Here is a 17935-nt window from a genome sequence, read left to right as displayed (position 1 = left end):
TCTAGGGGGCTGCATGAAGAGCTTGCCACAATACGTTTGCTCCCACTGTTCAGCATCCTTCACAAATAGCTTATTTAGATTGAGTGTCATATCAAGGCGGTTTCTAGCAACAGCCAACATATCAGTCCAGAATCCAATGACACAAGCTAATGATCAGAAAAGCGAATGCATTTTTAAAAAATCATAATGCCAAATGTTTCTTTTATAAGAGGTGCCAAGTAGTACCAATGGCCCTCATCTAATTTGTACCTCACCCTTACTCCTAGTTCTTCCCTGTCTATATTTAATAGCCTTTTAGAAAACATTTCTTTGGCATTCCAGTGCAGTTTACTATGTTAAATGATACTGCAAATCAAATTGCAACAAAAACTTTTGTCAGAAAAATCACACTTGCAGATTTTTCCCAAATCATTCAGCGCGATTTCCTTTCAACTTTTACAGGGAGAGTGGAGCTGCTGTCTGCTTAGATGCAATCGTTAACCCGGATTATACGATAATGAAATATTAATAACTTCTTTAACTGACTAGTATTTCTGCCGACTAGTGGTGGTGATGTTTAATTATCTAGTCTGCAAACTGCACACATTCCTCATTATTGCTTCTTTGAGTGCACACAGAAGCTGTTGACATGATAAAAAGGCCTGTGTCACACTGTTAATAAAATGCATGTGAACCCATGTGTGAATGCAGTATAATTGCTTAAAGATGGTTTGTTACTAAAATCCTTCTTGTGTTGTCTAAAATGCCTAAGATTTTCTTTCAATCTGAGACAGTAAATTCATAAAAACAAACCCTCCTGAAGCAAGCTGAAGCAATAGTTTTATGTAACAGAAAAGGAAAGACATAAATTGTTACATCACAATTTGCAATGTAATTTCACATCAGATGGCTGACTATTTGAATCATCAGACACATTTGAACATTACTTGCCAGTCTTTCAGAGCCCAGTCCATTTGTTTGAGTGGCTGTCCAGACAGCTACCAGCTGCTGACCTTCAGCCTTTAGAGAGATTTCCATATGTTGGATACATTAAACTGTTAAGGAGCATCACTTAATGATTGGTGGTTTCACTGCAAATCACTGCATAGATGGTTTAACGGGACACAGAAAATCTCTCTGTGGTGGCCATTCCTGACATAACATGTAAGAGGGTACTTCAAAAAGTTCTCAGGCACACTTGTTAAAAACAAGGGGCGTAACTCCCGTTTTGGGGCGTAACTGTATCTATAAAGACTTATATTAATTGTCTACAAAATCCCAAATGTTCGAAGCAGTCAAAGAAAAAAACAGGAGGAAAGCTTTGATCTGGCTGCCGTTCTAGGAAAAAGCTGTCTACACAGCATCAGGTGGCAGAAACAGCCAAATGCAGCTTTGAACTGTTGCCCATGAACCATATTCACCCAACCTGCATGAATGGAGTTCCTCAGGGTTCTGTCTTAGGACCAATACTGTTCACATTATACATGCTTCCCTTAGGCAATATTATTAGGAAGCACTGTATTAATTTCCATTGTTATGCTGACGACACTCAATTGTATTTATCTATGAAGCCAAATGAAACTAATCAGCTAGCTAGACTGCAAGATTGTCTTGAGGACATAAAGACCTGGATGACCTATAATTTCTTACTACTAAATTCAGAAAAGACTGAAGTCATTGTATTTGGCCCCAAACATCTTAGAGAATTGCTTTCAAAGCATATAGTTACTCTGGATGGCATTACATTGGCCTCCAGTACTACTGTGAGGAATCTCGGTGTTATCTTTGACCAGCACATGTCCTTTAACTCGCACATAAAACAAATCTGTAGGACTTCCTTTTTCCACCTGAGAAATATTGTGAAAATCAGGAACATCCTGTCTCAGAGTGATGCAGAAAAACTAGTCCATGCATTTGTTGCTTCTAGGCTTGACTACTGTAATTCCTTATTATCAGGTTGTCCCAATAGCTCTCTGAAACATCTACAGCTGATCCAAAATGCTGCAGCCAGAGTACTGACGGGAGTTAGCAAGAGAGATCATATTTCTCCTATATTGGTTTCTCTTCATTGGCTTCCTGTTAAATCTAGAATAGAATTCAAAATCCTTCTTCTGACATATAAAGCTCTTAACAACCAATCTCCATCATATCTTAAAGACCTGATAGTACCATATTATCCTAGCAGAACTCTTCGCTCTCAGACTGCAGGCTTACTTGTTGTTCCTAGAATCTCTAAAAGTAGAATGGGAGGCAGAGCCATCAGTTATCAGGCGCCTCTCCTGTGGAACCAGCTCCCAGTTTGGGTTCGGGAGGCGGACACCCTCTCTACTTTTAAGACCAGGCTTAAAACCTTCCTTTTTGACAAAGCTTATAGTTAGGGCTGACTGGGGGACCCTGACGGGGTGAGCTGGTGTTTTCATTTGCAAAACTGACTTCCCCTCTTGACGTCCCTTTAGTTTGCCCCTAGTTATGCTGCTATAAGCCTAGGCTGCTGGGGAACCTCTCTTGATGCACTGAGCCCTTCTCTAACTACCTATGTATTTACTATATATACCATTATTGCATTACATTCACTCTGTTTCTTTCTGTGTCCTTTCTCCGAGTGTCCCTGGTCCCAGAGCTGGATGCTTCAGATGTGTGGCTGTGTTTTATGGTCCTTATGTCCCACCCCCCACCTCTCTATCTCTACACCTCTACACCTCTACCTCTTCCCCTCTACCTCTATCCCTCTATCTGTATCCCTCTATCTCTACCTCTACCCCTCCATCTCTATCCCTCTACCTCTTCCCCTCTACCTCCATCCCTCTATCTCTACCTCTCTACCTCTTCTGTCCCTCTCAACCTGCCCGGCCAGTTCAATTGAATTGAATTGCACTGTCTGACTTGTATGCATTTACCAAAGTGAAATCCCACTTGTGCATTAAAGTTATCAAAGACTATGTTGAAAAATAATACAAGAACAATCTTTTCTGCGATGCTGTCTAGTGAGGCCAAGAACGTTTTAGAGTACCCTCGTACACTAGAATTGAGATGGTTTGAGATGAGATGCACCGCAGAGTGAAGGCAAAAGGGCCAACAAGTACTCAACATCTCTGGGAAGTCCTTCAAGACTGCTGGAAAACCATTCAGATGACTACCTCATGAAGCTCATCAAGAGAATGCCAAGAGTGTGCAAAGCAGTAATCAAAGCAAAGGGTGGCTATTTTGAAGAATATAAAATATAAAACATGTTTTGCCTTATTTCACACTTTTTTGTTTACTACATTATTCCGTATGTGTTCATTCACAGTTTTGATGCCTTCTGTGAGAATCTACAATGTAAATAGTCATGAAAGTGTATATAGAGTGTATATCATATGCAGTCTTGCATTGCTGTGACAGGACTTCCATCCAATTCAAAGGCAAGATTTAAATAAGAGAGTGAAAAAAGGCACCTCACAACATGATTAGCTTGTCGGAACAATGACCTGTCCATGCAATCAGCTTTCTCATTGACTGGATATATGCACGTTGCCCCAGCTGATTCTGTTCCTGCCTGGTAAGCAGCAGTCATTTCAATTCTGTAAAGCACAACTGCCAAAACGAATTACAAATCCTGGTTGAAAGCGTCTTCCTAATCCATGACTGGGAAGCAGATGATGTTGTTTCTATTTCCTCTGCAGGTTCAATAACTGTTACGGCACATTCGTCCTAACATCCAACAGGCAAGAGTGCTTTCAACACCTTTCTCAGTCTCAGTTATTCATGATCATTCAAATTTAGTGAGGATATAGAGGACAATATGACCATAAATCAAAGACTGGCAGCTTTGAAAGCAGCAGCTCTACTGTTCCAAATCCAAAACCATTTTTTGGTCAAGATTGTGTATAATTTGGAAATTCGGTACAGTGATCTAAAAATATTTAGTCAGGCATCTCATGCATAAGGAACGGCTTCAAAAGTAAACCAATGACAATATCACATTGAAGGAAAGCATAGCTGTGTAAACCTTCACTGCCAGCTCTCCTGAGAACTGTTGCTACCTGAAGGTTAAAGCCACAGTTACATCAATGATAATTACTTCTCAAATCACAGAACTTTACAAGAGGAGGAAACACACTAGCCATGTTACGTGGCTGAATCCAGGGCCAACATGGAATCCACATTTTCATTGATTGCATTCGATAGTTTTTTTATCTGTCATCATCAGAAACACATTCATTATGCCTTCCACCAGTAATCACTGCCATAGAATTCTTGTGCTTCCGTAATTTACAAGTAGGAAGTTTAGAACTTACCATTCGATTTTTATATGTGTATGTAGAGGCAGAGAAAATAGCAATCCAATGTCTTCTTTTAATTTAACAATCAAAAGTTGCATTTGTATCAACAGCACTGGCTTTTATCTCACTGTATCAATTCAATGTGTTGTGAACTGATCTTAACTCCTGAGTTTCATATGTTTGTAGGTTTTCACTGCTCTAGCTCTGTTGTAAATCAACATAGTCAACTAAAAAAATCCACTGCCTTCCACCCAGCTGTACTGATAGAAATATAAGCTCCATATGGTACTAATTGCAGGAAAACCGGCTTATTTCCTCACATGGAGTTGAACTATATTAGGCAAGAGGCAAGGGCTGTAGCATCCTTGGTAATCACAGAAACTGATTAAGAAACTGGGCAAGGGAGCAAATCTAAACAGCATTTTTTAAAAATGTTACAAAGGATCTCCTAAATCACACCTCTGACTGGGCTGCAGCCAAAGTAGCGAGGGTGCACTTATAGGCCCTGTTGATAAAATACCTTTGACCAAAGAGATGTTCTGCATTTCCAGGATCAAACAAAAAAGAAGCAGGTGTCCACACACAAAATACACATTACCACCAATTATCCATGTGAGTGCTGCGCAGTTCTTTGTCATGCAAATCTGCTGGATTTAATCCAGCCAAAAACATTCTGCTCCATTTGTTGCGATTATGAAATAGTCCCTCCCTGCTCAAAGATATGCTTATGAGGAAAATCACATGCTTTATCATACCATCCATCCATCATCTACACACCGCTTAATCCTCATTAGGGTTGTGGGGGGCTAGAGTCTATCCCAGCTGACTTAGGGTGAAGGCAGGAAACACCCTGGACAGGTCACCAGTCTATAGCAATCACACTCGCATTCACGCCTATGAACAATTTAGAGTTAACAATTAACCTCAGCATGTTTCTGGACTGTGGGAGGAAGCCTTTAGTACCTGGAGAAAACCCACACATGCACAGGGGGAACATGCAAACTCCATGCAGAAAGAAAACTCCATGCAGAAAGATCCCAGGAAGGCGAGGACGTGAACCAGGGATCTTCTAGCTGCAAGGCAAAAGTGCTAATCTCCAAGCCACTGTGCAGCCCGCTTTAGCATACCAGTAACAAGAATAAAAAAACTTGAAATATTCTTCCATGGAAAAGAACCTAAAACAATCATACATTCCTACTTTCCTACATCATACATAGATTTCCTGCATTCAGCAGCATGCAGGAAATCGAAAGACCCTTTCTTGTAGCTGTAAATTTAGTAGAAGTACTTTTAACAAGACTGCCAACCCAAAACTTTCATCAAAATAGAATGTCTGCATATTGAATATTTACTATGGAATGACTGTTTACAGCCCTCTTGGAGTCAACAGGATGTCTCTGACCTTACAAACAAACCAATAATGGTCACAGATTTTCAATTATGTGGATAATGACACTTCTAGAGAAGAGGAGATTGCATTCTTCACTGTGACCTCATGACCTTCTTCTCCTCATAACGCGCAGAACTTTCAATACAAGAATCAGCTAATGAGTTTCAGAAAATAAAATTAAGGAAATCAAACATCACCGGAGTGATAATCCCAACATCTGGACTCAATCTTTCATACCAGGTCCTCAGAACTAGTACTAAAGAACAACATCTCACATCTGTAATGTGGAGAATGCTCACATATGAGACACCAACAACCCTTCTTTCTGTCATTGCCATAAAAACACAGAAAGACTTCTATCGTAAGCATAAATAATGAACTTAAAGGAAGTTCTAAAGGTATTTGGCCTCTGACCTCTAATGGATAGTAAAGCTTAAGACTACCCCTTTAGGATGAACACACGTGTGATTGGTTAGATGCTGATTTGAATTTGGATCCAAAGAACCTTCTGTAGAAAAAGAAAGTCTCTGGAATGCAACACTTACTTTTTCTTCGTCAAGTCAAAAGGGCTTTTGATTTCTGTGTTAACTGTCAAGTTTTGCTTTCTTAAAACTGTTTTTTTTTTGGTAACTCTGGGGGTATTACCATGACATGGACTTCATTTTTTGTAACTGGGCCTTTCTTTGTTGAGTATCTGGCTTCTTATGTTAACTTTTTCAATGTAAAGGTGCAAAAGTATTACTTTCTTCCTGCTAAATGGGTGGATTTAGAAATTACATTTGTCTTCTCAATTCCAAAGTGATTCTAGATTGATCATCGCAGTACCAACTGCTTCTAGAGACGATCACTATTAATTAGTTTGTTTAGCTGCATTCATCCATTCAGTATCTGTTGTTTGTTACTTCATTGTCATCTTACTGTTAGCAGTGCTTACTAAATGTTTAGTGTACTGTTATCATTGGTACTACCTTGTTTTTATTAGTGGAGGTCCATGAAATCTGAATTCACAACTTCTGATAATCGACTGATTTAAATAATTTGATTTGATAAATTTTAGGAACATTCAGTCTGAAACATTCCTGATGAAAGTCTCTCAGATGGCCTGATTTTAAAGATCTTGGTGGTGCTGTGATAAACAAGAGAAATTTTACTCTTGAAGTGTAGCTTACAAATGTAAGTGTTTTATATACACTATCGTCCAAAAGTTTGGGGTCAAGAAAAGCATTTTTTTCAATGAAGATAACATTAAATGAATCAGGAATACAGCCTAGACATTGTTAATGTGGTAATGAGTATTCTAGCTGGAAATGGTACATTTTTAATGGAATATCTCCATAGGGGTACAGAGGCCCATTTCCAGCAACGATCCCTCCTGTGTTCTAATGGTACATTGTGTTAGCTAATGGTGTTGAAAGGCTAATTGATGATTAGAAAACCCTTGTGGAATTATGTTAGCACATGAGGAAAAGCGTGAGTTTTTATGGAAAACATGAAATTGTTTGGGTGACCCCAAATTTTTGAACGATAGTGTATAACTCTTACATTTATTTAAACAGCAATAGTGTCAACTTTGCCTTGTTCATACTTTGGGACTCAAGACTGTTACTTTAAGCTTCTGTGTTTTATGAACTGTATACGACTTTGCATGTGTATGCTCTTTTCCTATTGCATTTTTTAATCATGTTAAAAAAATTTTAATCATTATTATTGTAATTATGGACTGTCTAGATTATTCAGTCAAAAATATGAACATATGAAAAATATGAATATCCAGTTCAAACTATAAGAATAACATGTCAAAGCTGAGGATACTATGCTAAAACCTTACTGCAGGACATTCCTGCGTTAACGTAGGAAACATCCTGTAGATTGTGTTATGTATTGCACAGTGAACAAGGAGCCTTGAGTCCATCTCAGAAGAAGGAAAGAGGAATAGCATTATTGCCACAGATAAAGGTGATTTTCTGCTGTTCTGACAACAAGTATATCAGTATTTCAAGCAAGGCCATTTCTGTTATAACTCAAACTGTGTGATTTATTCGACAGTGTCTTACAGAGAGGAGTGTTCACATCATAGATGAAGGCTTACCCCACATGGCTGGAAGATAAGACCATCGACTTCATGGCTGACCTGGGATGTGAAGCTGCCTTCCAGGAGCTGAAAAAAAAATTTAAAAAATGTAGCACCTAGTTTCAGACCAAAAAATTTTTTATTTTTTTTTTACTGGGTATTGAGTGGTAAAATCAACAACAGCTATAGACCCAACATCTATCTAAGGCTCTTAAAATATAGACAGCATGTTGTTTTTAAGTCCTTCTCTAGCCACTGATTAAACCTCTAAAGACTTATCTCCATGTATTCGAATTACATATTTAGAAGTTTTTTCTACCAAAACAATCGAATCATGCCTTTAAATGGCTTAGATGTAATTCTATTCCTTTGCTTCCTCTATGATGTGCAGAGATATTAAGTCCCCACTCCTGTCTCCTCCCACACCTCAACACCTCAAGCACCAGCTCACCTACAGTGTTGTGCTACACAATGACAACACTTAAATGATGAATGGCACCTGAGCAGTTCCTTAACATAACTTGGACTTAGCAAGTCCTATAGAGTTACAAGCACAAGTCTAATACTTAAATTTTTGTTCACTCTCTAGAGTGATCAGCACAAAAGTAGGATGAGTTACAGGAGATTCATTATCTGTTGCAGTTATGTCTGAAGAGGCATTTTTTGCCATGCTTTATATGAAAACTACTTTGCTTTTCTGAATGTTCATGCATAAGGGAAATACATTTAGGCAAGCAGGAAATGGCTTTGGTCAATAAAATAGAAAGTAAATGCATTAGTGCAATGCAGAGGATATCAGGTATCATATCTAAGCCATCAAGATGAACTAAAGCAGACGGCAATGCCTTTTACGCAGGAAGATACTGCAAGGTGAATCAACAGCATGTACAGTGCCCTTTCATAATATATGGTATCTCTTTCTGGAATCATAGAGACAATAAAATGAAATGATTCAATTGTTTTTAACAATGCCTGCATACCTCTATCTATTGTCCAGCACTGACATTTCAGGAGGCAGGCATGGACACTGTAAAGTGCTTGTTAAGCATGTAGGAGACAGAAAGGTGCTATAAGGCAGGATATTAAGGCAGATATGAAGACTGTCAACAATCATCAAACCAGAGATGAGCTAAGACACATTCATCATAGTGCAAGTGAAGACAGATCACCAACATCTGCCCTGGTGTAGCTACACCAGGGCAGATGTTGGTGATCTGTCTTCACTTGCACTATGATGACAGATCACCAACATCTGCCCTGGTGTAGCTACAGACAAACCAAATTATAACGACAGGTTATAAATGTAACCCAAGTACTCTGATCACCATGAGTGAGTGTCTCACTATGGGAACGTCTCCCGTGAGACCTCATCAGAAGCTCAAATACCATTATGTCAGGAGGGCTGGGGGACCCCTGCACTAGACAATAGGCTGACATAATGTCAGCTGTCATTTAAAACAAGCTCACCTCTGCTTTGGCAGAGGGGGGTCTGCTTGGTCCTCTGGCCAGCTTGGTCCAGGTGTAGTGGCCAAACATTTAGACATTTCCACTTTGCCTTGCTGACTCACTCATCAGCAGGTCTCCACTTGAAAGGCTAGCCTGGTGAGCTAACTGGTGGCCGGAGCAGATTTCGAGGAAAGACAACGCAGTCGAGGCTGTCATGGGTATAGATTAAGGCAGCCTGAGTGTGTTGGAAGCTCAGACATGCTGCACACAAGGGGTGGTTGTCCCAACAGATATTTTGTTGACGCAGGGGCAACAATTCAGTCTTTTCCCATCTTCACTGGGGTTATTAGCCATAACCATGATTAGCTAATGGGCTACAAACGCTAGAACAACCATCGACAAAACTTAACAGCTTTTGCAGCTACTAGGTGGCCGAAGGGAACATAATGCTATTAACCCGGCTCGTGTGAGGATGAAAAGCAGTACTACCTTTCTGAAGGTATTGCTACCTGCAAGGCATTTCTACTTGAAATATTGGAAATATTGCCACTTCCTACAGAGAATATAGTGCTACTCAGCACCAGAACTAACCGCAGATAAATTTTGCTATTGTTTGTGAGCTTGTGCCAAATTGTACAACAAGGGGCAAAGCACCTGGTGACACAGTAGTGCACTATGGTTTCTGGACAGTTTCACCTGCCATATAACAGTATAGCTGTCAACAGATTTCTGAAGGACAGCTGATGCTTTGTCAGCCTATTGAAAAGAAGGACAAGGATCCCCAGCCCTCCTGACATAGGAGTCACTAGTGCCAGTCAACTGAGGCTGGTATTATGGTATGTGAGCTTCTGATGGGGCCATGCAGGAGGCGTTCCCATAGTGAGACACGACACAAATGCTATGAAAGAGAACCTCAATTACAAATACAACAAAAGTGTGGAATGTAACATAATAAAACTTGTATTTTATGCAAAGATAGGAAACCATGTCATAGAGAGCACCTCTGTGAGACTGAAGAGACCGATGCCTCTGATCCAAGTACTTTGTCTAGCATTATACCAAAACACCTGTCTTAGCTGCTCTATCATCTATGATGACACTGTTGGTCTTTTGCAAAAATTCTCTTTGAAGTGAGAAAAATCTGCTGTACATCAGATAAAATCTGCTGCAAAGGGGAACTTTGATCAATTAAGCTGTGCTTGAAGCTGTTGTCCTGTGAGTCGCATATCACGCAAGCTGTTGACTCTCAGAAACTTGTCTTCTGATTCTGTTGTGGCTTTGAGTCTTCCAGGCCTCTTCCTGTCAGAGTTTCCTCCAATTTCTGAGTGCTTTTTGATGGTGAAGAAAACTCTACTCATTGACACCTCGAGTTTCTTCACAATTTCTCTATAGGAAAGACCTACATTTTTAAGTGTTATGATGGTCTGTCTCTCTTCAGTTGTTAATTGCCTTTTCCTCACCATTTTTATAACAACACATTACTTTATGCAGTACAATACTGTTCAAATAATGCTCTGGAGGGTATGGTGCCACGGTGTGTTCCAACACTACTTTTATGCAGACTGACGGGGTTGTACTGAAATATTTTTGGCATTCTATAAAATCTTATGGCATGGCATGATTGGAACTTTATACATTTTGACTTGATTCTTTTGTATACGCATTATATAACAATCACTAATTATTTCTTCTAAAATGAACTTTTGATTATACTTGAAGTGATTACTACTACTTGTGGAAAAGAACCCAAAGTTATGGTTTCTCTTTGGCTCTGTACACCAAAAAGGAACTGTACTGGATTTTTTTAAAGGTCCAGAGGATGATGAATTTGCAGCTTCAGAGCACAGCAGACAGTAAAAAATCCTGTGTTTCTTATACCAAGGGATGATTTCACATTTCCACAAAATGCTTTGCTGCCAAACATCATTGTTTTTTTTTTCACAACATGTTCCAGGAAAGTAAGTGAAATCATTAGGCCTTAGAGAAGCACAGCACACATTTAACAGAATCTACAGAAAACTGTTCACTCCCTGCTGTATCTGCAAAGAGAGCAGAGCAACATCAGTGCTCTCCAGAATGATGAATGAGTCACAGCAGATCACACAAAGCTTGACAACCATGTTGACATGGAGAAGGCAGATAGCCAGACTACAAAGAACCAGTGCCTTTTTGAAGGAATGGCATGTAGGCGGTAAGATCTGGGAGTTCCATTTCAGTTCTCTTGCCATCCTAGCACACCCACTCACCACCTTCGGCAAGCACAGTGAACCTTGGATAGAGAGATGAGGAGAAAGAAGGTTTCCACACACATCTCCTCCTACAGTAGGGAAGTTCCTAGGAGTGATAATGCAGAGAGGGGGCAGCGACCCTGCTTTAATGGTAAACCTCTTCAGTTAGGAAACACAAAGCTGAGCCTGGTATAGTAGAGTTGTGTAGGCGGAAGCGAACAGCAAAGCCCCATTAAGAGATAAAGCTTTCATTGTAGACTCCAGGGCACAAACGGGACAACGGAAGTGCCAGGGGAGACAAATCAACTGCTAACATGCTCAGCAGTGTCTTTACCCTGCAGAGAGTGAATGTCTGGGTGATGGAAATCAAAACATTTTCCCCTGTACTATTTCATGCCATTTCACATAAGAACACAACGCTTTACTGATAGCGTGACAACACTGAAATTACATGGAAGTACATCATTACTACTATTACTACTATTCTTAATGTAATCCATTTCACAGAGACATACTTTAATTAGTCAACCAAACTGAAAAAAAGACTTGAGCTGCAGTTTTAATCTGAATTTAGCAACTAGTAGGATTAAAAACTATTTAAAAAGAAATACAAGGAACATGTCATTCAAGAAATGTTAAATAAAACACACACATACCCTGTGTCCTAACTCGATCAACAAAACTTTAACATTATAAGGTTATACAACATAGCAAAATGCAAGCATCGCACTTCACATATCTCGGTGACAACATGCAAAAGTGGTAACACAGTTTTGTGAAACTTATTTTCTGGATTAAATTGTTTTTGAATGAAATACCCCCCAAAATGCTGAAAATTGCTTCTCATAATTCCCAAGAACACAACATTAAAATGTTCAGATGTTTTTGTTGTGTGACAAGCTCTCCAAAACCTTAAAAGATATTCAGTTAGCTATTAATGACACATCACAAATTAAATCGGCACCTTTTCACATTGGAGGGGATAGAACAACAGGATACCAGACACTTCTCAAATATAAATTTTGTTGCAGCTTAATTTTCTTTTGATCAACAGATTCACTGATTGTTTCAGCTCAAGTAAAGTTGGTGACTGCAAGTTACATAACTGCTGCTTAGACCCGATGACTGGATACATGAGAAAAAAAACACCTGACAAGGACCAGGAAAATGTTACCCATCAGTCAAGGAGAAGAAACAAATCTACGAAGTACATCTGAAGTCTGTGCTGTTCCAGCCTTGGTCTGTCCCTATGACTTGTGTGTGATTGAATTTTATCCATATACCAATAGAAAAGCAAAAGTCAACTATAAAAACTATCTTAGGAGTGAAACCTTAACAAAGGCATAAAAACATTTAATTTATGAAGGCATGCAAGCCAATGTTTGGATGGATCTTGGTAGCGCACACTTGTAATCAGAACTGAGGTAAGATAAATAAAATTTTAATGTTGCTGGAATTAGCTGTTTTGTCTGTACCGTTTATAGCTTTTGTACTGCAGACTTTGCTGTGTTTAGCTGCCACAAATTATGCAAGGAGGGTAAAATACAGCTTTGAACTAGACTCTGAATAACCATTTCCTAGTATGTTTAAAAAAAAATTAAAAGAAAAGAAATTAGGATGCATCAAAGGTGTACTATAGTACTATAATAGTGTTCTGATGTGGATAGTATCAGTGTAAGTGAATAATATGTTTCTGCACACCAAGTGCCAAAAGACTGATGATTTTTCAGGTTGACTATTATCAGGGTAAAATAAAATGATTAAAAATCCACACACATATCTGTCAGATATTAACATTTTTATTGGAGTGTCTCGTATTCAAAAGATAACTGTAGTAAATACTTCTGTTTCTTGATGTTTTGATAGTTACTAAGCAATATGTGCATTGACTAGATGCAGAAATTTTATGAAGAATACTTCTACGCTCCCCTCCAACAGTATTGGAACAGTTAGGCCAAATCCTTTATTTTTGCTGCAGATTTAGTTTCTAAGTTGTGTATTAGATCCAGATGTAAATACCTGGAAATAAAAGCTGAAATGTCTCATATTCATCGATTGATGTCAAAACCCAAATGCTTTCAATCTACAGCTAAAATAAAGGAACTGGCCTCACTGTTCCAATATTTTTTGTAGGGGAATGTATGTCTTACTGTCTTTTAATATGCTTACTGTGCACAAGCAAGACAATGCAGCATATACAGTCGCACTCCAAGGTTTAAATACAATGTAAAGGCCACGTCTTTGAAACGCATCTTTGCCACACACAAAAAAAAAAAAAAAACAATCACGAATTTTGCTTGTTTCATAGATTTATTATTGGTCGACTGGAAAAATGACAAAGCCTGCTGTTTCAAAACTACACATACAGTATATCTAGAGTAACATTTGGTTAAGAGTCCTGTCTTGATGGGGTTTCCGTCAGGACTTTTAGGAGGCCAGTCTAAAACCTTAATTCTAGCCTGATTTAGCCATTTCTTTACTATGTTGGTGTGTGTTTTGGGTCATTGTATTGTTGGAACACCCAATGTATTGTTGGAACACCCAACTGTGTTCAAGACCCAACCTTCTGGGTGATGATTTCAGGTTTTCCTGAAGAATGTGGAGGAAATCTTCTTTCTTCATTATTCCATTTACTTCATGTAAAGCACCAGCTCCACTTGCAGAAGAACAGACAATGAGCACAATGCTACCACCATCATGCTTGACAATAGATTTGGTGTTCTTAAAGGCGTCACCTTCTTTCCTCCAAACATATTTCTGGTAATTCTGGTCAATTTGTTTAATGTTTATTTCACCTGACAACAGATATTACCTCTAGAATGCCTTTGTAATTGTGATCAGCAGGAAGCTTCAGTTGAGCGTTAAGGTGCCACTTTGAGAGGAAAGGCTGACAAGAGGTTAGGCAGTAAGACCACTAAGAAAATGTGAATAACACACCTGTCTACATCACCAAAACTGATAATTCAAGTCAGGGTATGTATATTTTAGAGCCAGCGGATTTTGACATGTTTCCAGAACTCCTATAATAAATCTATAAAATAACTAAAATGCATGATTGTTTTTGGAGACAAAGTGTATATGGTTTAATGATTCCATAAGAGAAAAGTAGGAGCTGTAGGAATCAATGGAAACTCCAGACTGTCATGATGTAGATGGTTTTCTTAAGTGTATATACATTTTTGCTCATGACTGTACTCAAGAACAAAACAATGTTGTGGTGCATTTTTTATCATACCACTATCTTCCTAAGCACACCTGGACCAATACAACTTTCATTTCCTGAAGCCTTTGCATTTTCCTGCTGTCTCCTCATCCTCATTGCTCAGAGGAGCTTCAGGTGGGGGGCTAAATCAAAGGTGGAAAGGATGGATTGACATTCTGGTCAGCCCACAGGGCAGTTGCTGGAAGCTTTTTTCACCTCTAACGTGAATGACTCTCTGAAGCCAGTGAGCATTTCCGTATCAAATGAAAAACCCACATCAGTGTGTGGAGACAGGGCTGCTAAAGCACTGGTTTGCTGGCAGTCAAACAAGGTGATGCAGTTTGGAGAATTTCAACATCTTTGAGAAATTGTCTTTTGAAGGAGTTTGGACATTTCATAAAAAAACATTATCAAGATAAAATTTTACAAAAAGGTTGCCTTGTCATTTGCACAGGCAGAGACAGACACTTCAGGAAACAATGATACAGACACAGCTGATCGGTTTCTAATTTGGACCTTACAGTTATGCACTAGGTGTCATTCCATGATTTGTCATCCTCCTATAATAGGACCACTTACCAGATGAAAACAAAGACAGTGATGACAGTGAGTGGTTAGTTTAATAGAGACAATGAATTACAGGTGTTGTTAACTTGTCAATTTTACCAGCTGTTGTGCAGTGTATGTTAGAACAGAGATTATTTCGGAAGAAGAAGTAAAATGTTCATCTGGACGTCTTCTTTTTAAAAATGCAGGTTTAAGGCAAAGCTCTACTAATGTGAACATAGCCTCTGAGGGAATTTATTAAGTGCTGCACAAGCAGGATGGAAGGAATTCGTAAAACCATTGAGTTTAGCATTAGTTTCTATATTTAACTGCCGCACCTCATCTATTCTAAACAGCAACTTCTGCCATTTGCTGATTTCATTGTTTGAAATTGTGATATTGATTTGAAATCTTTATTTTTATTGAAATTGTTCACCCAAAGTTATGGCATTTAATAATGGCCAGAAAGTGCTTCTGCTGAATAATATGATTTCATTGGGAAACTGAGCTTTGATCTTTTCAATAGAAAACTACATTCTCATTGTATCTTCTAATAATTACTCCACCAAGGAATGCAGCAGATCTATGTGACGATCGGAATTGGTCTGTCTGTCTGTCTGTCTGTCTGTCTGTCTGTCTGTCTGTCTGTCTGTCTGTCTGTCTGTCTGTCTGTCTGTCTGTCTGTCTGTCTGTCTGTCTGTCTGTCTGTCTGTCTGTCTGTCTGTCTGTCTGTCACATTACTCAAAAATGGACAAACAGATTTGGATGAAATTTTCAGGGAAGGTCAGAAATGACAGAAAGACCTGTTGGTTAGATTTTGCCAGTGATGCGGCTTATAGTCTGGATCTACAAATTTGTTAAAGATTTCTGTATCACTGCGAGATAGTGGCACGGCATCACTATAAATATGACAACAAGTGAACACTATGTCAGCTGCCTGCTGACCATAATGATTGTGATCCTTCTACAAATCGACTGCTCCGGACTTATCGGGACTTATCCATCAGAAATGATACAAGGAACAACTGATTAAATTGTGGGGGTGTTTCCGAGTCCCATCAATTCCCGCCTCCCGCTACATACTTTGGTCACGCAATTCAGTATCGGTACATAACGTACACATGCATAACACATGCCAGTGCTCAGCACAAGGTCATTATGTTTGTGGGTACATCTATATTAAATGGCCCCACTGTATGTTGTCATGATTTCTGATCATCAATGACGAATAAACAAATGCTGCATTTCTAAATAAAATTACTGCATTTGCAAAAAAAAAATTTGCTGCATTTCTGACAATGCCAAATGGGGGAATGAACAGTCTTGGCGGAGTACTGCACTCTGAGTGCTTTTCTAGTAGATGTTTGAATTATATAACTGTGGTCAAAACATGCAGAATAAACTCTGTGACCTTTGACCACCAAAATCTAGTTTGTTGAGTCCAAGTGAAGTTTGCACCTCCGAAATAAAGCAAGAAGATGTGAACATGCAGCTTAAAAGAATATAAAAACAAGATTGCAAAACAGAGCACAAAAGGTAGAATATGAAGCACAGACAAGTCTATCTAATCTAACCTCTACCACAGTACATCATTCATATGAGAGTCCTACAGTGTCTACATTTGATGACCTTTGTGCTGGAGTCAAGTCAAGTTTTTTAGGTAAGTATTCAGACTGGTTTTGTTTGCAGTGTATGTTTGGGTTTCAAAAACTTGTACACAGTGCCAACCATGGAAACGATACAAGATGAACTTATCATGTTAGAGATAGGACTTTGGCCAGTCCCAGTCTGTGCTGAAGTTAGACACATCAAGGGCCTGTCTCCAGGAGAGGAAAGATGAACTGACAACCACAAACACATAGCAATACTGAACGCATCCCACACACTCAGACACATTCAGCCACATTCATATAGACGGCAGACAAAGTTAGTGTGAAGAGGCAAAGACCAAGACGCAGCATTTTACTGGGTTCCAGCAGCATGCTGCTGTATCTGTGCTATCAGTATGAGAGCAGACTGTCTGTTCTGAGTTAGAGCACTCAATGTGTGACAGGTGAAAGGTTTGCTTTAGTGTTTCGAGGTACTTTTAGGACACATCAAAATTTAACTGTGGCTGAGATTATTGAGACAAAATTTTCACATCAAATGAAAATATTACACTACACTCAGCTGTTTACTTCTGATTGCCTTGGTACTTCCGTTTAAGCATAGGGAGGCACACTAATGACTGTTTTCATTATCATTCACTGGGTTAACACTGTGGTGTATGAAAAGGCATGAAAATGTTTTCTTGGGGCATTTTTACCTTTATCTGACAGTCAATAGCATAGATAGGAAACAAGGGGCTTGGAAAAAAAAACAAGCATAACATGCTACAAAGGTTCCCAGGCCAGGTATGTGCTTTAACCATTAGAACATTGCATGGCCTTGGAAAATAAATTGCAAAATGATCCCTATTAGCATTTCCAGAAACACAATAACACATTTAAATTGCTAGTTTTCCAAACGCATTATTCCAAAACTGAAAATCTCCCAGTTTTCTATCTCATAAACTAAAGAAAAGTGGCAAATCTTCACAACTAAAATGCTACTAACTCGTGAAAGTCTTGTTACTTAATCATGAAGGAAAAATTTTCTACCAATCTACCAATTAATCAGTTAACAAATATCCCAAATCCAATCATCTTGCTCTATTGAATCTTTACATTAGACTGGGCATTTTTCAGTGGAAAAACACTGACACTGTGTATGTCCATGGGCTGAGGAGTAAACTTGGTGGGTTTAGCATGCATAATTAGTGAATTTTATATT

At 38.9% G+C, this 17935-nt stretch overlaps 1 protein-coding gene across 2 annotated transcripts in view; it reads right to left on the bottom strand.

Moving 5' to 3' along the window:
• The window catches only part of rngtt (RNA guanylyltransferase and 5'-phosphatase), a 130523-nt gene that overhangs the window by 39132 nt on the left and 73456 nt on the right, over positions 1-17935 (bottom strand). The window contains exon 12 of one of the 2 annotated variants that reach the window (XM_055015914.1): positions 7721-7789. The exons of the other annotated variant lie outside the window; for it this stretch is intronic. Coding sequence (XP_054871889.1) covers positions 7721-7789 — 69 coding nt within the window. The remainder of the gene's footprint in view (positions 1-7720; positions 7790-17935) is intronic. 2 annotated transcript variants of the gene reach the window in all.

This window comes from Amphiprion ocellaris, chromosome 12, assembly GCF_022539595.1.
Source record: "Amphiprion ocellaris isolate individual 3 ecotype Okinawa chromosome 12, ASM2253959v1, whole genome shotgun sequence".
Taxonomy (NCBI): Eukaryota; Metazoa; Chordata; class Actinopteri; family Pomacentridae; genus Amphiprion; species Amphiprion ocellaris.
The sequence above is the reverse complement of the archived record's forward strand: the minus strand, read 5'-3'. Positions and strand labels throughout refer to the sequence as shown.